Source organism: Ascaphus truei, chromosome 4 (genome assembly GCF_040206685.1).
Source record: "Ascaphus truei isolate aAscTru1 chromosome 4, aAscTru1.hap1, whole genome shotgun sequence".
In the NCBI taxonomy this organism is placed as follows: Eukaryota; Metazoa; Chordata; class Amphibia; order Anura; family Ascaphidae; genus Ascaphus; species Ascaphus truei.
The window spans coordinates 276,954,831-276,979,453 of record NC_134486.1 but is presented as its reverse complement, the minus strand read 5'-3'; the positions used below and the strand labels follow the sequence as shown (position 1 = coordinate 276,979,453).

Here is a 24,623-nt window from a genome sequence, read left to right as displayed (position 1 = left end):
GACTCCCCTGTTCTTCTCCTTGGGGACTTCAACTGCCACATTGATCACCCCTCTCTTCCTTGGAGCTCCCGCATTTCTCTCTCTAACCTCTTCTTTTGGCCTGCAACAGTGGACTGAAGCTAGCACCCACAAAGATGGCCACTACCTAGACCTGGTTTTCACTAAAAACTTTTCTCTCACCGATTTCTCCATTTCTCCTTTTCCTCTCTCTGACCATCACCTCATTTCATTTTCTCTATCATGCTTCTTCCCCTCTCCATCTCCATCTAGCCCTCGTTTTTGCAGAAACCTGCGCTCTATTAACCTACCAGCTTTTGATTCCACTTTACGCTCTCCCTCTCCTCTCTCAGTTCTACTTCAGATCCTGACAACCTGGTCAGGAACTACAACTCTGCCTTATCCTCCTCTCTTGACCTACATGCCCCGCTTTCTCTCTGCCGTCCTCGCCCTTCTAACCACTGACTGTGGCTAAACTCCCACACACGCATGCTGCGTTCCTCTACTCGCTCCTCTGAACGCCTCTGGAGGAAATCTCATATGCTCGCAGACTTCCTTCACTACAAATTTATGCTGTCCTGTTTCAACTCTGCCCTCTCTGAGGCTAAACAAACCTACTTTTCATCACTAATCAACACAAACAAGTCTAACCCACGTCGACTCTTTTCTGTCTTTGACTCTCTATTCAGATCACCCTCGGCTGCCTCCTCTTCTTCCTCCATCTCACCTCAGGACTTTGCTGACTTGTTTAAGGAAAAGGTGGAATCCATACGTCAGAACATCCCATCTGTTGCCTCCTCCCATCCCACACCGCTTCCTAACTCTCCTCCTGCCTTTCTGGACTCTTTTTCTGCTATCTCGGAGGAGGATGTGTCACTGCTGATCTCCTCTTCTCCCTCTACCACCTGCCCTCTTGATCCCATTCCATCCCATCTCCTAAAACCTCTTGCTCCTTCTATAATCCCTATGCTCACACAGATCTTTAACTCTTCCCTCTACTCTGGTACTTTTCCATCCTCTTTCAAACATGCAACCGTGATACCATTGCTCAAAAACAGCAAGCATGACCCTACCTGTATTTCTAACTATCGACCCGTCTCCCTCCTGCCTTTTGCCTCCAAACTCCTTCAACGTCTTGTATTCTGTCGATTGCTACACTTTCTCAACACCTATTCTCTTCTAGACCCTCTACAATCTGGCTTCCGCACTGCTCACTCTACTGAAACAGCCATCACTAAAATAACCGACGACCTCCATGCTGCCAAAGACAGAGGTCATTACACTCTGCTCATATTACTCGACCTCTTTGCAGCATTTGACACTGTGGACCAACCTCTTCTCCTCCACATTCTCCATACTCTTGGTATTCGGATCAAAGCTCTATCCTGGATCTCCTCTTACCTCTCCCATCGTACTTTCAGTGTCTCTTTTGCTAACACCTCCTCCTACTCTATCGATCTCTCTGTGGGGGTACCCCAGGGCTCTGACCTGGGACCCTTTCTCTTCTCTCTTTACACACTCTCTCTAGGTGACCTAATCACATCTTTTGGGTTTAAATATCACCTCTATGCTGACGACACACAAATTTACCTTTCAACCCCTGACCTTACACCTGCTATACAGCTATAAAGGGGACGAGACCGCTCATCCCTTTAGTATGTATAGTATAACACTGAGTACAAGCAGGTGCTTATAAGGGACAAGAAAATATATTATTAACAGTTGTGATCCAAAGAGGATCAAAAGAATCCCCTCTAATATAGCACTCGATGCTGGATAGAAATGGGTGGATAACAATGATCCTACAGATAATTACTGTTAGGTCTATTGACCCTTTGGGAACCGAAGAGATCAAAAAATAAAAAAGTTTTATTAGTTCAAATACTCGTTAAAAACACACATATAAATTCATTCAAACATTAAAAAAACCCATATTGAAGTGGCTCTAAACAGACAGCTTTCACTGGGAAGTATGCCTATATATCATGGAATCAGGAACCTGCTGTCTGTAATCATCAATACCAGTTTAAAAAGCAATGTTAACTGGAACAGTGGTACAATCCTGGCAAAATAAAAAGGTTTTTACTTTATAGAGTATTAAGTATCCAAATATACTTTTCCAAAGAGCTATACTTTGCAAGAAACACCTAGATCTCAATGCTCCTTCGATCATTGTATTCCTCATAGACGATCGTTTCGCATGTCAACCACGCTTCTCCCCCCCGGATGACTCCTCCCCCCCTGAAGAAGCGTGGTTGGCACGTGAAACGATCGTCAGGAATACACGGCAACTAGCTGACGTCATCAGAAGTGGCGACATCTCGCAATCCTGTGCACCGAAAGAGTCAGGCTTGTATCTGTTACGGAGTTTCAGTGCTGATTCTGATCTGCCGTGATCAAGCTGTGATTCAAACTCCTCTGTTTTGGTCTTGGTTTTTTTTGTCTCTGCTTCTGGTACACTAGTACCGATCGAAGGAGCATTGAGATCTAGGTGTTTCTTGCAAAGTATACATATAGGCAATGTTTACCTGTAACCAATTACTGCAGAAATAATTTACTATGCTATAATTTACATACCTAGTAGTGAGCAATAGCTCTTTGGACAAGTATATTTGGATAATTAATATTCTTTAAAGTAAAAACCTTTTTATTTTGCCAGGATTGTACCACTGTTCCAGTTAACATTGCGTTTTAAACTGGTATTGATGTTTAAAGACAGCAGGTTCCTGATTCCATGATATATAGGCATACTTCCCAGTGAAAGCTGTCTGTTTAGAGCCACTTCAATATTGGGTTTTTTAATGTTTGAATGAATTTATATGTGTGTTTTTAACGAGTATTTGAACTAATAAAACTTTTTTATTTTTTGATCTCTTCGGTTCCCAAAGGGTCAATAGACCTAACAGTAATTATCTGTAGGATCATTGTTATCCACCCATTTCTATCCAGCATCGAGTGCTATATTAGAGGGGATTCTTTTGATCCTCTTTGGATCACAACTGTTAATAACCTGCTATACAGACCAAAGTTTCTGAATGTCTCTCTGTAATATCATCCTGGATGGCCATCCGCCGACTGAAACTTAACATGGCAAAAACAGAGCTCCTTATACTTCCTCCCAAACCTGGCCCTACTACCTCCTTCCACATTACTGTTGGAAATACGATCATTCACCCAGTAGCCCAAGCACGCTGCTTAGGGGTCACACTCGATTCCTCTCTCACATTCTCCTCTCACATTCAAAAAGTTTCTAAAACTTGTCACTTTTTCCTCTGCAATATCACAAAGATACGCCCATTACTCTGTTACTCGTCTGCTCAAACTCTGACTCAGGCCCTCATTCTCTCCCGTCTCGATTACTGCAACCTCCTGCTGTCTGGCCTCTCTGCCTCTCACCTGTCTCCCCTACAATCTATACTAAACGCAGCTGCCAGAATCACTCTACTCTTTCCTAAACCCAGGACATACTTGAAAACGAGAGGTAACTCTCAATGTAATACTTCCTGGTAAAATATTTTATAAATAAATAAATAAATCTGTCTCCGCGTCTCCCCTCCTTAAATCCCTCTCCTGGCTTCCGATCAAATCTCGCATCTCACACTCAGTTTCTCCTCCTCACTTTTAAAGCTTTACACTCATCTGCCCCTCCTTACATCTCAGCCCTAATTTCTCGCTATGCACCTTCCCGACTCTTGCGGTCTTGTCAAGGATGTCTTCTTTCTACCCCCTTTGTATCTAAAGCCCTCTCCCACCTTAAACCTTTCTCACTGGCTGCCCCGCATCTCTGGAATGCCCTTCCCCTCAATACCCGACTAGCACCCTCTCTATCCACCTTTAAGACCCACCTTAAGACACATTTGCTTAAAGAAGCATATGAATAGCACTGTGGATAATCCTGGACACATGATACATAAAGCTTGGCCCCCTGCAGACGCACTTACTAGAATTCCCTCCTACTGTCTCTATATGTTCTCCCTACCTACCAATTAGATTGTAATCTCCTTGGAGCAGGGACTCCTCTTCCTTAATGTTACTCTTATGTCTGAAGCACTTATTCCCATGACCTGTTATTTATATTATTTGTTATTTATATGATTACAACATGTATTACTACTGTAAAGCGCTATGTATATTTATGGCGTTATATAAATAAAGACATACAATACAATTGTATTGTAGTGGAGACCTCTTTCTCTGTAACAAGACCATTCAGACCCTCTAGTTCCACTAGAGTCACGCTTGGTAAATTACCTTCTTTTGGAAAATCTATTCTATCTTTTGTTGTTGTTTTGTTTATCTGGGTTTTTTGTCCATCATATAGTTCCGTATTAAATGTATGGAACTCTGATATGATGGTTTCAGAGTGATGACTTCTCATTCAATGTGAATTCCAAGTCTGAAAAAAAATAAGACACACACACACAGCCTAACAAACCAAAGTGAATTGAACTGCTTATCGACACCTCCCCAGAGCCATTCATTACAGGTTTGTAAATGTGATGACACGCATATGCGTTTCAACAAGGTTACAAGAGACATACACTTATGCTTATCTGACTCTAATTCTATGATATTATTGGCTTGCATAGCATGTAGCAGTTTAGTTATTAACCCCTGCATTACTGGCTTATATAGCATTGTTGCTTGAGATTATCTCTGCTAATTACCGATTATCATTGAGATATACTCTATAGTTGGTTGGTCTAATTGCCACTAGCCTTGTTTGGGCATACATTTACTTTTGACCACTCTTGGATCACAAGATTATCTTCTAGGTTGCCATATTGTGTATTTTGTTTTTAGTTGTTCAGTGTGTTGGGAGTTACCGTCCATATAGGACTTAGAGGAAGCACCCTTGATCACTGTGATCTTGGGGAATGGGCCAGAAGAAGGGGCATCCTGCCCCGAAACGTTGCCCCCTTATTTGTCTTGATCCCTCCCTCTTTTCCCTTATCTTTTCCTTATTCCATTCCATTCCCCCACCCTGTGTTCTCCCACTCCATTTGCTGTTACTCACAGTTGTATGTATATTGCTGACCTTTGCGGTTATCTATACATATTGTGCGGTCATATTGTGGCAATATCACAGTAAAATCTCTTTATAACATATTTGTAATTTACTTTATTTTGAGTGCTGGGTGACACCCCCCCCCCCATTTCTTGTTCTATATTGTCATTTGGGAAGGAATAGGGTCCCTCTAGGTTCCCATGCACCACAGTCTTATTTTACTCCCCATATTCTTACAGTGCTGTTTAAACCATATACTTTCAGCAAAAATAAATGTTTTCTTCTAAGTCACATCGCGGATCCCATCTCGCCACCCTTGAGGTGGCGAGATGAGGACCTGCGAGTTGCAGCCGCGATGTACATATCAAAGCTACCTGAATAACGTGATATCTCAAGAAATGCGAGTTTGAGCATTTTTGGGGCTTCCACATGGTTTGTCTGTGCGGGAGCACTTCCGATCAGGGAGAAGCACATCTCGAGCGTTTGGCAACTTATCAAAGTTTTCTGAACTTGCAAACTCGTTCGAGAAGTGCCCCAAATTCTCGATAAGTCACTTATCGAAGTTTAGTGAATAGGCCCCATAGAAGTTGATGGCAGATAAGAACCACTTGGTATACCTAGTCTGCACATTTTCCAATCTGTTTAATCCCTTTCACTCCATTAATACTTGTCTGTCTTTTATATTTATGATATTCTTCTGTCTATCACCAAGCATTATTGAATTCCCTTACTGTATTAACCCCTACCACCTCCTATTGGCTATTTCAGAAAATCCCCACCCTTTCTAAGAAGAAGTACTTTATCACATTTCCCCTGAGCATCCCACCCTCCAGCTTCAGAAAATGACCTCTTGCTCAAGCACTTCTCTTTCTCTGTAATATGCTTCCCTCCTGTACTTTGTTGAAAGCCCTTATGTATTTGAATGTTTCAATCATCTTACCTCTGCTATCTCTCCCCCAAGCTATACATATTGACGTGCTCTAGTCTTTCCTGCTTTTTATAATAAACAGTGAAGAAAATGCAGCACAGCAAGTGTGAATTGAAAAAGGCACTTGCAATATAAATAATATGAACAATAAAGCACACAGAGAACTAGTGCCTAAGTTGTGGTGCACCAACATCAATAAATAAGAGAGACAATTAAGGAGTTGCTAACAGATTTTCTGAGAGGGGCGCAGCAGTTACAGAGGTCCCACACTAAATGCCGGGGGACCGTGCAAGTCCTTTGTAACTAAGTAGCTTCCAGTGACGGGTCGTCATGGTAACCCAGTGTCAAATGATGCCGCAGGGTCACTTGGTGTTGCGTGATAACATGATGTCACATGACCCTGCTGTGAACATCCAGGGTAGGAAGAGAGCGATAATTCAGGAACATCCCAAAAATAGAATAAACAAATGATGGTGCAATAAAATCACAATAAGTGTGATGAAGCAAAGAAACTTGGCTCATATAGATTGCCTACTTATGACAAGTAGGTGAAGAATCTGCATATGCAGGCAACATGGTATGTAGGAACTCAGGAGGGCTCTCACTCAGGATGATGCTCATGAGAAAACACAGCAGAAAGAGACCATAGTGCAGACCAGCAAACGATTTTATCACAATAAAAGGCTAAAGAAATGTACTCACAATGTGTACAGGTAAAATAGGCACATAAGATGGTGTTAGGGCAGTTTATCTCACGCCAGGAGAAGTGGTGACCAGGCCGTCTCCCTTCGATACTCCCACAGTTAGCGTTGAACGGCGTCTGACATCACATCCGTTACGGGCCTGACAGCTTCCAGTTAGGCGGGAGAGGGAACAGGTACACGGCACAGCGGTCTCCTCACCTCTGGAACGGAGGTTACTGCGTAGGAAGTGGAAGCTCTACGCGTTTCGCTGAACTGGCGTCAGCTTCATCAGGAGTATTATATAGCACCCATAATGGGTATAGCGATTAAATAGTGTGTTAGGTAATTGGTTAATTAATTAATAATTCATTCACAGGTTCTCTCACAGGGAGTACATAAATCTGTGTTCAAATACAGATCAAACAATTAAAAACTTTATTAATAGAGTAAAAAACTAAAATATATGGATATAACAACTCAAAGAAGAGATGATAAAAAGCAAGTTGGGGAGAGAGAGAGAGAAAGGTTGTGTTAATTACACAATATACAGCTTAATGCAATATTTGGTATTAAATAATATACTATAAAAAATAAAAAGTAATACAAGAAATAAAATAATCAAAAGAGAATGAACATCCCTAGGTGTTGCAAAGACAAAAACCTTCTTTAAAGATGTGGACAGAAACCACTACATTCTAAATAATAGCTGTCATCACAAAAATTGGATAACAAACACCCCTTTTAGACAATTTAGGAGAATCACGAAAAACTGTAGTGATATAAAAACTTTCAAGGATCAATCGCTGATTTTGGGGAACATTTCTAGCTAGAAATTATCCTCAAAATGAAGTAGAAAAAGCAGGAGAGTTACATAGAAGTGAAATCTTGAAATCAAAGAAAAAGAACAAGAATTTGGAAATGCTGTGCCTTTAATGACACAATATAATAGATTCAAGAAAAATAGTTGAAAAACACTGGCATATTCTCGAACAGAATTTGATTTTGACGGATTTTACATCCGTCAGACCCCAAATCATATAGGTGCAACTGCCTGTTGTTGACCGCATGCCATGAGTGTTTTATACGGCAACCTCTAGCATGTCGTGAGGTTCGAGCGGCCAGACTAATGGCCCAACGGATTAACACAGCGGGGGTCCCTGATGTGTGAATCCTACCTGGCTTCACCTGTCTTTAGTAGACGCACAGTAAGGGACTGAATCAGTCACTCTACCTGGGCGCCTCTAACAGGCAATCGCAGGGCTTTTATTTTAATAATACAATATTGTAGCAGGGGGTCTCTGGAGCTTAGCCACATTGAGTTCAGGTCCGGGGATGCCCTGCTTCCCGAGTTCCAGGCCGCAGGCCATGTTTAAATTTTCTCGTGTCATGGCCCATGTGATCAGGGTATTTAAACAAACCAGAGGGATACGCACCCTATAACAGGGCCTGTAACTCGGGAAGCAGAGGGTCCTGAAATCTATGCAATAATACTGTATTATTAAAATAAAATAAAATCAGCTTGATTACCTTAGCAGCTAGCCGCTAAGGCAATGAAGGTGTTAAGCACGACTGCCTGGTTTATTGGCGGCAGAGGGGGTGAGTGAAGGGGGTAATTGCCCCTTGTTGGGCAGTTAGTCCTACTGGGAAGGTTGTGGGAGGGATTAACCCCTTCATTACCTTAGCTGTTGTAATCGCTATGGTAATGAAAGGGTTAACCCTTCCCAATGCCCATCCGAGGCCTAACCACCCACCCTTTGGCAATAACAAAAACATTAACCATCCCGCATATAGTAAATTAAAGTTCTACTTACCCCTTCCAGGATGAAGGCTGTCCTCATCTTCCTCGTCTTCCTCTTCTTCATTGGTGGCCAACAATTTAAAAAAAAAAAACTACTGATCCCTAACCCTTAATCACCTTAGCGGTTATTAACCACTATGGTAATAAGGGGTTAACCCCCACTCCCGCTACCCACCCAGGAGGCCTAACCCCCCTCCCCAGGGGAATTACCCAACCCTCTAACCATTGATTGGCAAAGTGATACATCATGCCCCCATACTATGGACATGATTAGCCACTATGGCAGCCAATGGACAACCTAAAAAAAATACCAGCAAAAAAAAATACAACACCAATAATTAAAAAAAAATCAGCAAAAAAAAACACCACTCCACACCCCCCCTTCCTTCCCCTTCTCCATTTTATTCTTTTTCGTTTTGGGACTAGGTTTTTGGTTTATATATAGTTGTGTGAAAAAGAAAGTACACCCTCTTTGAATTCTATGGTTTTACATATCAGGACATAATAACAATCATGTGTTCCTTAGCAGGTCTAAAAATTAGGTAAATACAACCTGAGATGAACAACAACAGATGACATATTAGACCGGTCATGATTTATTTAACAAAAATAAAGCCAAAATGGAGAAGCCATGTGTGAAAAACTAAGTACACCCTTACTGCTTCCATAGTAATTAAGATGCTAAGTAGCAGACAGGTGCTGCTAATCAAATGCCCTTGATTAATTGATCATCTGCAAATGTGACCACCTCTATAAAAGCCAAAGTTTTAGCAGTTTGCTAGTCTGCAGCATTCAGGTGTGTGTTAACACAATGCCATGGATGAAAGACATCAGCAATGATCTTAGAGAAGCAATTGTTGCTGCCCATCAATTTGGGAAGGATTATAAAGCCATTTCCAAACAATTTAAAATCCATCATTCTACAGTGAGAAAGATTATTCAAAAGTGGAGAAACATTCAAGATAGTTGCCAATCTTCCAAGGAGTGGACGCCCCAGCAAATTCACCCCAAGGTCAGACCGTGTAATGTTCAGAGAAATTGCAAAAAAAAACAAGAGTTATATCTCAGACTCTACAAGCCTCAGTTAGCATGTTAAATGTTACATTTCATGACAGTACAATTAGAAAAAGACTGAAAAAGTATGGTTTGTTTCGAAGGGTTGCCAGGAGAAAGCCTCTTCTCTCTAAAAAGAACATGGCAGCACAGCTTAGGTTTGCAAAGTTAAATCTGAACAAACCACAAGACTTCTGGAACAATGTCCTTTGGACAGACGAGACCAAAGTGGAGATGTTTGGCCATAATGCACAGTGCTACGTTTGGCGAAAACCAAACACAGCATATCAGCACAAACACCTCATACCAACTGTCAAGCACGGTGGTGGAGGGGTGATGATTTGGGCTTGTTTTGCAGCCACAGGACCTGGGAACCTTGCAGTCATTGAGTCGACCATGAACTCCTCTGTATACCAAAGTATTCTAGAATCAAATGTGAGGCCATCTGTCCAACAGCTAAAGCTTGGCTGAAATTGGGTCATGCAACAGGACAATGATCCCACGCACGCCCAGCAAATATACAACAGAATGGCTGAAAAAGAAAAGAATCAAGGTGTCACAATGGCCCAGTCAATGTCCAGACCTCAACCCGATTGAAATGCTGTGGCTGGACCTCAAGAGAGCTGTGCATAAACAAATGCCCACAAACCTCAATGAACTGAAGCAACGTTGTAAAGAAGAGTGTGCCAAAATTCCTCCACAACGATGTGAGAGACTGATAAAGTCATACAGAAACCGATTACTTCAAGTTATTGCTGCTAAAGGTGGCTCTACAAGCTATTGAGTCATAAGGTGTTCTTGTTTTTTTACACATGGCTTCTCCATTTTGGCTTTATTTTTGGTAAATAAATCATGGCACAGTGTAATATGTCATGTGTTGTTGTTCATCTGAGGTTGTATTTAACTAATTTTAAGACCTGCTAAGGAACAGATGATTGTTATGATGTCCTGATATGTAAAACCATAGAATTCAAAGAGGGTGTACTCTCTTTTTCACACAACTGTTCTGATATAGTTAATACATTGCAGAAAGTTTAGTCTAATATATAGTAATATCAGAGGGGTTATTAATGCATGTAACTTCATGTTACATTATTTATCTTTATTATATGTATTTTTTATTGTGGATAACTTCGGGCAGCATTCTGCAACATTTATGTCTTGTGTTGTTATTATTGTTATTTTTATCACTTCTTTGGAAGTATCTTTTTCATTTTCACCAGTTTTTAGATTTATTTGTGCTTTCTTTCTAGGACTCTCGGGGGCTCCGCTGTGTTAGTTCAGCAATCACTGGATATATTATGAGAAACCTGGGATTCTTACTTCTGGATGTGTTTTGATTGGTTAAACTTCTTTTTAAGGATATCCGGCAGACCACCTTTGTACCTATAAATAGCATTAAAGTAATTAGGTTTGTCATTCTTTGACAAAGCACCTAGAGCGTGAAACGAGTAAGAGGATTACCATTTTTATGATTTACATGTCGCCAGTGGTTCCGTAAATTAACCTACTTTTTATCATCAATTTCAGATTTGTTCCCCGTTTTTTCTTGGAGCAGTGCTCTCCATTTCCTGCTCTTCAGGTAATTTACAATCTATCTTCATTCAGGAGACAGCATGTCCACGAAGTCGGGTTTCTACAGCGGCAGGTCGGGTGCTGTGAGTAAATGTAGCTGCGGTTGCAGTTTTTTTCATGTGCTGATGCTTCAACTTTATGTGCAAAGGAGGGAGAGGATTGATCTGGCTAATTTGGGTCCGTGTCCTTACCGGAGTGCCCCAATCTCCCCTTCAGTGTCTGATTCCCTCATCGCATTTGTATTCCATACTGGACTGTTCTTATACATTAGAGGGACATATTCATACACAGATACTTAAATGCTTTATTAATCCCTGCACTCATAACGCTACTCACCAAGACTCCATTCAAATATATAGGCATATATTGGTATACACCATATCAGGATCTGCTTCAGCTGTAGAGCACTAGTTCAGGACCTTAAGCTTCGTGACTTTTCCATTCCCCTCCGCCTGGTGCTATCGCTTTTGTATATACATATTGTGCTATATTTCTTTATTTTAGTTTTTATATACCCTGAGAGTTTGCACTCAGGATCATCTATTCTACTATCCGCAGATGTTGGGAAACATCACATGTTCTCAGAGCAGCATCTCTCAAAAAAGGTTTGTATTCATTCTACTTACAGTATTTACTTTGAATATATAGCACTTTTGTCATTTTTACTTGTGTAATACACATTTAATCACCATATTGAGTATCAAGTAACTATTTTCGCTTGTCTTAAAACACTTTTTCATCATTAACAGAAATGTGCAGCATTCTCAGAGAGGTCTTGGTGTAATAAGGAGAGCAGCAACTCCATCAACCCAAGAAGACTCAACACCATCTACATCAACAACCACTGAAATGCCAAGCAAGCCCACAACACAACAAAAAAAGTATAAGATAAATAAAGTGACTGTAATAAACTTGTACATTTTGGAAAGTTGACTTTGTATTATATTTCTCTAATAGTGACATTTTTCATGCAGCTTTATAACTCAACCTGTACCTGCTTTTTGAGCCCCTGTAAGGTGTTTCTGGGCCTATACAAAAGTGGCCTGGCCACTCTCCTTAGTATCCTCTCCAAATGCAGCTCCCATTCTCCCTGTCTGTCCCTAGCAATCTCCCCCGGTCTGCTCTCTTTTCCTGCATGTCTGTCTGTCTTACATGCCTCGTTGCAACACCACCGCTGTCAAACTGTCTCCATTTTGACAAGGAGGAAGTGTGTTTTTGCTAGGGTGTTTAAATAGGCAGCTAATTGGGTAATCTGCCTTTTAATCAGTCCATCTTTTATTTAATGAGAGAATCAGGCATCTAATCAGGTTAGGTACAGGTTGTTCTTAAGAATGTTAATGTTTTTGTGTATAATGATATTTATATAGGGGAAAATATGTTTGCAGCTACGTACATCATGAGTTAGACAAAAGTATAGAAGGGAAGAAATTTGAATAAAATGGTTAATCAGCGTGTTTGATTGGAATCATAGAATCTCGCATCTATTGAGGCTATCTAGCTAGCCTTTCAGTGACAAATAAATCTGCCTGTTATTTCAGATATTTCCATTTTTGAGTTAATCGAGCAACGAGCATTACAGCAAGTTTGCAAAATTTGTGACTTTGTGTGATTTTTGCCTTATCGTTTGATAAATAGTTTAATGTCCTGTTTTAATAATGATATAGGGCTATACAATTCCAGTTTCAATTAATCTTTACCCTTTTTGCGCAAAGTTGTTATACTGTATCTGCTTTTTGATAGTGGCTTAGAAAATATAGTGGTACAGAAATATTATCATTTAAAATGTTATGAACGTCTTCAGAAAGTCCATCTGGGCCTTCTCCCTTAGCATTTTTAAATGATTTGTTTTGATGGTATCTACTGATGTAGCATATGTTATTGCCTCCATTAATGTGCGGCAAGGCACTCATTTGTGCATAGTGTCTAGCAATTTGCACGATGTCCCAAACTCGCAGCTTTATTCAATTGCAAAAATCCCCAGTGAAACTTGCGAATGCGACACATATATAAAAGTAAATTATGGTCAATAAACAAATAAATATACCCTGTTTATTGACCAGGATATATTTTTATAAAATAATGTTGAGTGCTATACTAATTGACTACAGTAATTTACACAGTGAATGAATTTGAGTCTCTCTTTGAATATGTGAAGCCATTGGCTGTACGACGTATAAGAGGAGGGGCTGCATGATACCTTTTGCCTCCTTGACAAAGCCTAACATAGTAACGCACATAGTGTAAGTGGTATGGTGTACCTCTAACATCAGTAATGTGACCCAGGAAGTTGGGGGATAGCTCCTGGAGAGCACAAGCACCTTCCCCAGCCGCGAGCACATGCTATTTTATTTCGAATGTTCTGATAATTGTGTAACCACATTTTATTCTGACTATTCAATGTTTACAAAAGGTTACTGGTACTGTCTCATCAACCCTGTCATTCCCTATCTGCTTCTTTTACTTATAACTAAAGTGCAAAGAGCTGCCAGTCATAGTAGGCTGTTTTACAGTAGCAATATGGGAACACCATGACCTTGGAATGCGATAGTATGTTGCAACTAAATAAACCCCAATTTGTACAGGTAGTAAGAGAGAGACAGATTGTAGAGTAAGTGAAGATATAATCCCTATCCAAAAATTCTCTCTATATTACCTAGTATTTTCAATAAATGTTAGGTAGCAAATCACTGTATTTAGCAATTGCCTTTAAACAATTAAAAACATAACTACTAAGGGGAGAGGCGCTCAAGTGATACGCTTACGAGATTTCAAACTCCATACTGACTGCCATGTGACACGTGACTAGGTGGAGTGTGACCTCAGACGCTAAGAATATTCTATACAAGGTTAGAAACAGTGTGCAGGTAACCTAGGTGACTTAGTACCGAGCATTATCACCTAGTCAGTACTAAAAAGTTATCATTTTATGCAACTGCATTTACCCATAAACCCATGTAAATGATTTAATTGACTAAAAAAAGTTGTAAAAGGCGGTTAGCTACAACTAATTATACATATTTTGCATTTCATACAAAAAGAAGCTTGAGACCACTGAACCTTTTACCCACCAGCGAGAAAATAATAGTAAAATATACATGTTATCTTAATATTACATTGTAGTTCTGTGTCTAAGGATAAATTATTAAGAAACAACTAGCTATGACTTATTGATTCAAAAGACCAGCTCTCCGTTTTCTTAAATGCTTCATAATACAGCTTAACTCCGTTATAGCGTGATCCACTACAACGCAAATCCGCTTATAACGCGGTCCAAGCATGGCTCCCGAATTGAAAGCCTCCATTTTGCCGCCTTATCTGCATCTCAAATCCTCCATTTTGCTGCCTTACGCTCTCCTCTTCCAGCTGTCCTGTCCACATGCTCATCTCTCTCCTCCTCCTGCTGTCCACGTGCTCATCTCTCTCCTCCTCCTGCTGTCCACGTGCTCATCTCTCTCCTCCTCCTGCTGTCCACGTGCTCATCTCTCTGCTCTCTTGCCGTCGCGTGCCATCTTTTTTTTCAAACATTCAATTCAATGCTTTACTGACTACCAGACACAGACACACAAATAAACATTAATACATTTTGTACAAAACACATGCAGGGATTTAACTCGGGACCTTCTGATACCAATGCCTTGCCTCTTACCTCTACACCATAGGCTTGGTGTGACAAGACATACCCTATAAATATATTTATCCTCTACAACACAGTGAAATTTTAATGCGACGCCGGTTGTAACGCGGTCTCGGGGTTGTGGACCCCAAGGACCGCGTTATAACGGGGTTGAGCTGTAGTTGGTATTTTCATTTAAAGAAGAAAAGGCGAGTTTTACTAGTGATAGTATCTTCAAAAAGCTCTTCTGTGGTATATATTGTATATTATTCATAAAATGCAGAACAACAGTAATAAATATTTGCTAACTAGTCTGCTTTATATATTGATCAATATGTATTGATCATTATTATATAACACCACCGTATAAAATATCAAATTAATGTTTCGACCCCAGGACTCTCCATCATCACCCTACTATTTAGAAGTAATACTGTACCACTTAGGAGTGTTAATTCTACTAGCACCTGACCTACTGCAAATAACCATTTTGATATTTACCTGTTGGCAAAATAAAAGGGGGCTTTGGATGCAAAAAGACCATGTGGATATATGCACAAAAATGCAAACATATGATTTATAAGTGTAACAGGTTTTCCGCCACCCTCTGGGAGATTTCCCCTGTGTTTTGTGCTGCTCACAGAATCGCTGAGTTTCCGCCGGTGTTAATGGGGAAGACAGGACTGACTTTTGGGGTGATGGTTGGTTCTTTATCACTGGTGCGACGCCTCCATCTCCAGCAGGCTTCAGTAGCACTGGATGCAATTCCTGCAGGAGAACCCTCTTCTACTGCTCCCCCTGATTAATTGCAGTCTCAGGCCAGAATATATCAAACTGGAACAGCTTTATTCTTTAACAGCGAATACAGCATATAACTGGATGAACTATTTTCCTCTTATGTGTGGACCTTGGACTCAACCCAGAAGGCTTGATGCCCCAAAGGTCTATCCTGATCTCTTCCCCTATTCCCTGGTGGAATAGGGGGCAGTATCCCACTCCCCTGAGGGAGAGGATCTCTCCACCAAATTCAACTCCTCTAAGTTTTGCTGTGCAGCCCCTTATGCACCCAGGGGGAGGGTGCAAGGTCTGAGCCCCTGATTGGGCAGTCCACAGGCCTTAGCCTGCCCCCTGTCACTCAAGGAAGCTGCTTACTGCAGGGGGAAACCCGGATTTAACCCTAGCACAGCCTGCGCTGGTACCAGGGCTTATGTGTTAGGCAGGGCAGATTAGTAGCCAAAAAGGATACATGGCTACACAAGTATTAATTAATTAGCATTATGTGGATCCAAGAGTTCCAATGGTTTATTACCATATTTATTGTGTAAAATTAAAAAACTATGTTCTTGATTATAAACTGAGTATATAAAGCCTTGTATTTCATTGCATACTACATTTAGAATAAGAACTAATGTAGACATAAGTATCATATGTTACATTCTTTATACTGTAGAAGGAATACAGTACATTGTAGAATTTTAAACTTTTGTCATGAACGTGTTAAAATGACTCTCTCTCAGAAATTGATTTATGTATTTTTCTAAAAATGGAAAGGTAATAGTTCTCAGGTACACAGATACTTTCACAATGTTCCATATATTTAACACTACTACTGGAAAACTTTAATACAGTATATGACCCTAAATTCCATAATTTTCACATTTTTAGAACACAGGTCAATATCTTAGAGGATGAGGTGTGGGAGTTTTTTTTTCTTTTTAATCTAGTAAAATAGGTTTGCAATAACAATTTTTTTTAGTACAGTACATGTGGTATTCCTACTTGCAATTACACCTCGGTCTGTTAACTGTGCTTTAATATCACCAGGACAATAGCAATCTAAATAAAACATATATATGTTTCAGCACGTATTGGTTTGGATATACAATTTTTTTCTATACGAAGACTAAAAATTATTTTGTTCTGTTTAAATATATTGTTTAATATTTGAATTTTGTCTCTAGGTCTAATAAAAATTGGTCATGCTGAATTATTTTGTAAGTTGTAACGTCCAAGCACTGGTTTATTAGTCATGAGTAACTCCTACATTATCAGAAAACAGAAAACATCGTGCTTTATAAAACAAAGTGAGTTCTGGGAATAAACTAAGTTTCTCAATATGTTAATTGTTCAACAAGCTGATGCTTCCATGTAAAAAATTAAAATAAATAAAATCTACCTTCTGGTATTGTACCTTTAGAATCACATATTTTGAAACATTCTTAGCATCTGAAAGACCATCTGTGAATGGTAAGCATTGACAAACGAAGTACATGTAGAGATGGGCAATTATTATTTTTTTTTGCGGATATGATTCCGCCGATTCCTTTGATCCGCAGATTTCTGCAGACTAGTTTAAAAAGGCGAATCTGCAATTTTTGATTTCTTGTTTTATTTTTCAGAGCAATCCAAAATATGTGGCACGATTGTTAAGAATCCGGACACGGATTAATGCATGGCTGGGGAGGGGGGATATGTCTCACTTTCTCTCTGCGGATTTGATTGTATCAAATGGAGGATTTTTATTGATTTGCACAGATTTTTAAGTGTCCAATCAGCAGTCGGATTTTGGTGGTGGGGGGAAGGACTTGATCTAAACAATCTGGGAAATGGGGTTGGACTGTTTCACCCATCGTTAATGGCAAGGGGAACTCGCACAGCAGTTTAATATGAGAGAATGTAAATAAATAAATTAAAAAAATATATATATATATTATTGTTATATAATTCACTGTACAGTACTGTATTGTCTCTCTTGTAAAGTGCTAAGTACATCTGTGGGCACTATGTAAATAAAGATATACATGAACACGTACATGCATATAGTCAGCCCCTTCTTATTTTTTGCGTCTTTTGGCTGTTCTTTATTATTTTTTCTATAATTTATTGTTTACTGTGCCACTGGATTTTTATTTTTTATCTAACTTAACTGCTATATAAATAAAAATAGGTAAGGTAACTGTTTGTTTTTTCACAAAAATAAAATGTTCAAAATGTCTTACTTAACTAAACAATTGTTTTTTTCTGGGAAAATATTTAGTAAAGTTTTGAATTATGCAACACAGTATATCTGGGGACAAAGCAAGGATATTTCCATGCATCTTTAATCTTGTATTTTTACCCTAGTTCATGTGCTGCCATTATTAAAGCTACAGCAGAAGCAATCTGATCGCAAAAAGATGTTAGACGTAGCTATTAACTCTGAATGACAGTGCTGAACAAATACATTTTAGTTTAGAAAAAAATCTAAGATTGTGATTTTGCCATAGATACTTCAATAATAGTGGCGAGAAAAAGCTTGTGAACCACTTAGAATTTTCACATACAGTATGTAGGCGGACGCTCACAGAGGTATGCAAGGGAGACTGATTATGGTGAAATTAAATAAGCCTTTTTATTGCGCCTTTTCCTTAACATCAGGAAACCATCCAAACAAGGGGTAAACAAAGCTTCTATTCACGTGGGAGTATTTCTAGTGAAATACTATGCAGTTCACAACTCGCTTAGAAAAGCATGTCTCCCAGCCCCAAACATATAGCATGAAATGAACAGATATAAAAAGTCTTGTAAATAAAAGTCTTATCTGTTCCTTGTGGTTTGGAGGGAAAATCTTCTCTGTCCCTGGTTCAGCTCCCTTTTCCTCAGGGTGTGTCAGCATTCAGGTTTAGAAGTTTTCCCTGTGTCTTGAAAGCAGCACTGCTGTGTATTATGGCAGAGCTCAAGACTGTTTATCTCCAAGGTCAGCTCAGGTGTGAGCTAAGGAGTCTCACTTCCTGTCTCAAAAGACATACTTTTCTAAGCCATCTAATCAGGCAGGTGGCGTTTGTTAATTGACTACCAACAGTTAAACACCACACTGCTGGATTAGAGGTACATTACCTGAACAGGGATAACTCCCCTGTTACACAGTATTTCAAACCTAAAATGTTATTAGATCCTAATCTAAATCCTAATAATAGATATTGTATTGTATGTCTTTATTTATATAGCGCCATTAATGTACATAGCGCTTCACAGTAGTAATACATGTGGTAATCGAATAAATAACAGATAATATAAATAACAGATCATGGGAATAAGTGCTTTAGACATAAACATAACATTAAGGAAGAGGAGTCCCTGCCCCGAGGAGCTTACAATCTAATTGGTAGGTAGGGAGAACGTACAGAGACAGTAGGAGGGAGTTCTGGTAAGTGCGTCTGCAGGGGGCCAAGCTTTATGTATCAGGTGTTCAGAATGTTCACAGTGCCTGTGATATACAGTAAGTAACCTGATCAAACAATTAACACAAAACATGATACTTTAACATTTATTTATCCACAAATGATTAAACATGTAATATCTGTGTGAAAAAGTATGTGAACCTTTACATTTAGAACCTGGTGGCACCCCCTTGAGCAGCAATGACTTCAACTACACTAGTGTTTCCTGTAACTGCTCTCACATCAGTTTTGAGGAATGTTGGCCCATTCCTCCTTAAGGACTGCTTCAAGTCATTGATATTTGTGGGATTCTTTGCATGAACAGCTCACTTCCGGACCTGTCACAACATTTCAATGGTGTTAAGGTCTGGACTTTGACTATGCCATTCTAAAACGCAGAAAATCTTCTTCTGCAGCCATTCTTTTGTAGATCTTCTTGCATATTTAGGATCATTGTCTTGCTGTATAACCCACTTTCGCTTCAGCTTCAGCTAATGGATGGATGGCCTGATATTCTCCTCTAGAATCTTCTGATACAATGCAGAATTCCTGCTTTTGTCAATGATGACAAGCTGTCAAGGTCCTAAGCTGCAAAACAGCACCAAACCATCACACTCGCACCACCATGCTTGATGGTTGTGATGAGGTTATTCTTTTGAACACAGTTTTGGTTTTTGCCAAACATAATATTTTCCATTGAGGCCAAAAAGTTCTACCTTTGACTCGTCTGTCCAGAGAACATTGTTCCAGAAATCTTGTGTATCATCTATGTGCTCTTTGGTGAACTTCAGATGGGTAGCAATGTCCTTTTTAGAGAGCAGTGGTTTCCTACTGGCTATCCTTCCATGAACACATTCTTGTTCAGTCTTTTTCTGATATTTGAGTCATGAAAACTCACATTAGCCAAGACGAGAGTGGCCTGCAGATCCTTAGATATTACTCTGGGTTCTTTGTGACTTCCAGGATGATTTGTCCGTTTGTTTTTAGAGACATTTTGGTAGGACGACTGCTCTTGGGTAGAGTGATTGTGGTCTTGAACTTTCTCCATTTTGTAGACTATCTTTCTGACAGTGGATTGGTGGAGCCCCAAATCCTTAGAAATAGTTTTATAACTGCTTTTCTGAAGTTCTCATAAATTTATTTTGATTGTGGAATGACGTATTTCCACACACCGACCTGTATGATGAAGACCAAACTCACAAGTTTTCTGACTTTATATAGGATGGAGCCTCCCGAACTCATACATGAAGATCTACTTAATTATTTAAACACCCCATTGTAATTACCCCCTTTAAAGTAGCGGATAAAACCATGGTTTCACTTACTTTTTCACTTACTTTTTCACATACCCTGATTCAATTAATTGAGGGTAAACTCATTGTTTGTTTAATTCACGAAAAAGTTGTAATAAACCCCTATGCTCCAGATATACAGGGAAACTTGAAATAACTGTAAACAATGTCCATGTTTAAGAAATATCCATAGAAAACTTGATTAAGTAGATATGACGTGAGAACACTGCTACTGTATTACTGTAGGTGCTTATATTGCACACGCCCACGCATGAGTGGATTGAGGCATGCAGTTACAGGAAGGAATGATCGGGGAGAGTCCCGCAGCCTGAGCTCAAAGAGCCCTCGCTAACAAGACACACAACCCCCATACACAAATTCAAACCTCAAGCTAATGCTGTTGTCACACGAGCACCGGGACAGGATTGAAATGAAAGATCATAAAGACTCACATAGTTCCTTGCAATGTTGCAGAATCAGGAAGGCTCCTGTTAAGTGTGTGCTCTAGCCGAAACCGTCCAGAAGATGTGAATAAAGAAAAAATTGCGGAGCACTACAAAACCGCTGCTAAGGAAGCTGGACAAAGATAGCCATTGGAAAAAAAAGATTATAGAAGGTACATCATCCCCGCAGTCAACTCTGACGCGTTTCGTACCTGTTGGTACTTTGGCAAAGAGTGGTACAAAACGCGTCAGAGTTGACTGCAGGAATTATGTACCTTCAATAAATCTTTTTTCCAACAGCTATCTTTGTCCAGCTTCCTTACGAGCATTTTTTGCAATGCTCCGTTATTTTTTCTTTATTCACATCTTTTGTTTAATTCATACATCATTTTGTTTTAAAAGACATGGAATTGGTTAATTTAAACCCTATTGAATATTTAAGAAAAGACTGGTTTTGATTTAAGAAGGCTATCATGGAAAAACTATGGAATTTCCGTAATTATAATTGGGGTTCACAAACTTTTTCTCGCCACGTGTGTGTGTGTGTGTATATATATATATATATATATACACATCAATCTGTTTTATAATAATTGTAAGAGTAATATAATATATCATGTTTTGTATGTAATTGTCTCTCTCTCTTTCAGGTACAACAACAGCTTGCCAAGACAGAGAGTCCTCAGGCTGACCAAGATGGTTCTTGTGTTGGTGGGAGTATTTATTGTGAGTGCAGCCCCATACCACGTGATACAGATTGTGAACCTTCAGATATCTCAGCCCTCATTGACTTTCTACGTGTGCTATTACTGCTCTATTTGTCTCAGCTATGCTAGCAGTGGTATTAATCCTTTCCTATATGTTCTTCTTAGTGGAAACTTCCGCAAAAGACTGACTGAGTGCACCAAAGTTAAAATCAAAATGTCAGAGCGTGAACTAAACAATATTGAGAACACATTGAAATCCAGCTTTTAAGGCTAAATGTAATCTGTGTTTATACAAGTAAATATCTGAACACAAGCTAGAATTCAGGTACTATTATGGACATATGTGATATTGTGTTAAAATAGAGCTAAGCAAACAAAACTACTGTTGGGTGACAAAACTAGCGATCCTTAGCCTAGCCAAGCCAGAATAAGCTTAGAATTCAAGTATTAGGTATGGTTGATCCATTATAGGGAGGTAGAAAACATTATAAAATAAAAAGCTTATTTTTTTGAGGTGTACAAAGTTTAGACTTCTACAGAAATGACAGCTCAGGGTTTTACAGTAATATGAGAGTACTTCTAAGAGCTAAGTTTTGAATTGTATGAATCCATTACTTTGTTATGATAAAGAAGGGAAAGCAGTCCATAGCTAATGTGATTTCATATCATCTTTACAAGCTGGCTCAGTTTGCTACCAGAGGAGCATTATCTAATCCTAAAACTTTAGTCTACAGATGTCCACAAGAACCTGAAGTTTCAATGAAAAATTGAATATATGTAACATATTTATATATATATTTATTGTGTTTGAATTGAGGATAAAGCTCATGATAAATTATTTCTAAAATACTGTTTTCTGAGCATTGTATATTTCTTTATCTAATGTGGTACAATACAACATTTTCCAGTTATATTGGACTTGACTTTTACACAACCTGTAACACACATACTGTATATTATAAACTAATAAAAGGGGAATGCATATTAAAGGCATCCTATCCTAGTTACTGTATGTCTTGAAATTAATACAAAAATTACGTTTTGCAATAAATACGAAGGACAAAGCAATCATTAATTGATCCACAAATCACACAGTTTCTCAAGCCTGTCCCAGTCTTTTAAACATCATGCATCAATTAAGCTGAATATATTAATATTGTCTATATCAATATCAAAAGATTGTAGTGTTTATTACTTTGGTCTTATGCTTTAACCAACTAAATTTAAGTCAGAATTGTTATACAATAGTAGAGATCCTCTGTCATCAATAAACATTCCTAACTACATAAATAAAGACATACAATACAATACAATACAACTACCTTTTGGAATGATTCACATGTACTGCCATCCACAGCTCTGCTTCTAGGCCGGTTACATTTGTTTGGCACCACTTTTTCATCCTTTTATGCTTCAATAGCAGTATGCTCCATTTTATGCACTACCTTCTGCTACAGAGCCTCTTGTTTCTTAAATAGAAGGCTGCAGGCATTATTACTCCATTTAACGCATTAGGAGATTGCAAATAACATGAAAAATAATGAGTGCGATGAGGAGATAATGCATGCATTAACATTTGTTCCAATAGCGCTGCAATAAATCTAGCTTTAAATGAAGGGGTAGCATGAATGCAATGCATTGTTTTAATGGGAGTAATAATGCATGCTACATCTGTATATTTGTTGTATTGTGAAGTAACTCCAGGCCAGGCATTAAGTCTGTCCTGCTGGAGCAGGCTTATTTGTTAACCACAGCTGATTCCTGCATTTAAATACTAAAGCACTTCCCACACTCCTTTACTAGCTTATAAAAATCAGAAATCACCATCCAAGCCTCCTCTTTTTTCTCGTACTATATATTGCATAGCCTCCGGCCGCTATTTCTTCTTTTTGGGCCCTAACAGTATAAGTCCTGCTAGTGACAGGAACTGGAAGGGTTAATTCCTCATGAAGGCTTAGCTTGCTATTGCAGCCTGGATATATTTACTGTATCCAGGGGCGGGCCTAGCAACAACCTGAGAGTGCCAGCCTCTAGGATACTGGCTGGGTCACGTCATTAATGTGATGCCTGTTATGGTGCAGGGTTACAAGACCATCCCCCAGGGTATATTCTGGCACTCTCCCAGAAGTCAGTGTGCTCTTCCCTTCCCCTGTGGAGTGGATATCATCTACCTTGTATACCAGCAGGGGATACAGGAGGAGCTCAGGAAGGATCACAGATGGGCCTCAACCCTTAGGGTGACATTCAGGGGAATGGGAAGGAAGCTGTGACTTCTGCTGTAAGAAAATAAAGAACCATGGAAACATCTAAGAGTGTCGCTTACTGTCTGGGCCATACAACCTAGTGTCAGCATGGACCATCCTGGGCCTCCAGGATCCTCGCTGACTGGAGGCGCTGCCAACTGAGAATGAAGCACCCTGAAAGTCTTTCCTGATTCTCCCCACACCACCACGAAGCAACTCAGAGCCTCCTGGATTACCAACAGGTATGCATGGCACCAGGAATACACAGGTAGCAACCCAAATCTCACATAGGGTGGGGGAATAGGTGCTACATGTATATTCGATTTTTCTTCGTATGGGTCTTCACATACTCAACCCATAATGCAATAGGTAGGAAAAATGTGAAGTTTTCTAAATTAATAAAATGCTATAAATATCTTTATTTTCTCATCTTTGTACATACTGTAATATCTTTTGCATCCATATCTGCTCTTAGCATGTCCTCCTGCTTTTCTAGTAATTTCCCAAAATATTTATTCTTTATTATAGCAAAAATAAAAATATAATTTGTGAGCACATTCACATGCAGGGCCGCCGGCAGGTGGGGACAGAAGGGACAGGTGTACAGGGCCAGGCCAGCACTGAAGTTGGGCCTGACCTCTGGCCAGGCCCGGCTGTCAGTCACGGCCGGGCCCCAGCTCTCCATCAGTTGCCTGCAGCCCTCTCCCTCACTGTGTCCCACGCCAAGCTTCCACCTCTGGCACATGACGGCTCTCTCTGGTGGCAGTGCGCCAGAAGTAAGCTGGTTTACGGTGCACGCCGGCATGAGAGGGAGGCCCGGCGCATGCTGACAGTGGAAGCATGTGGAACATAGTGAGGGAGAGGCCTGCAGGCAGCTGATGCCAAGCCGGGGCCCGGCTGTGACCGGCAGCCAGGCCTGGCCAGAGGTTGGGCCCAACTTGTAGCGTTGGCCGGGCAGGAACCTCACAGCCTCCGAGCCCGGCCAGAGACAATCCCCAAGGTAAGTATTTATATATATATATATATATATATATATATATATATATATATATATATATATATTGGGGGAAGCGTGGGGATTTTA

The 24,623-nt window shown here is 39.8% G+C and overlaps 1 protein-coding gene and 1 long non-coding RNA gene across 2 annotated transcripts in view; one reads left to right on the top strand and one right to left on the bottom strand.

Annotated features, from left to right (window-relative positions):
- Window positions 1-22,130, top strand: part of MCHR2 (melanin concentrating hormone receptor 2) — a 137,046-nt gene extending 114,916 nt beyond the window's left edge. Inside the window, exon 6 of the mRNA XM_075597523.1 lies at window positions 21,240-22,130. Within this exon, the coding sequence (XP_075453638.1) occupies window positions 21,240-21,564 (325 nt within the window). The 3' untranslated portion in view covers window positions 21,565-22,130. The remainder of the gene's footprint in view (window positions 1-21,239) is intronic.
- LOC142493453 (uncharacterized) overlaps window positions 1-24,623 on the bottom strand; it is a 184,193-nt gene that overhangs the window by 24,020 nt on the left and 135,550 nt on the right. The window lies entirely within an intron of this gene.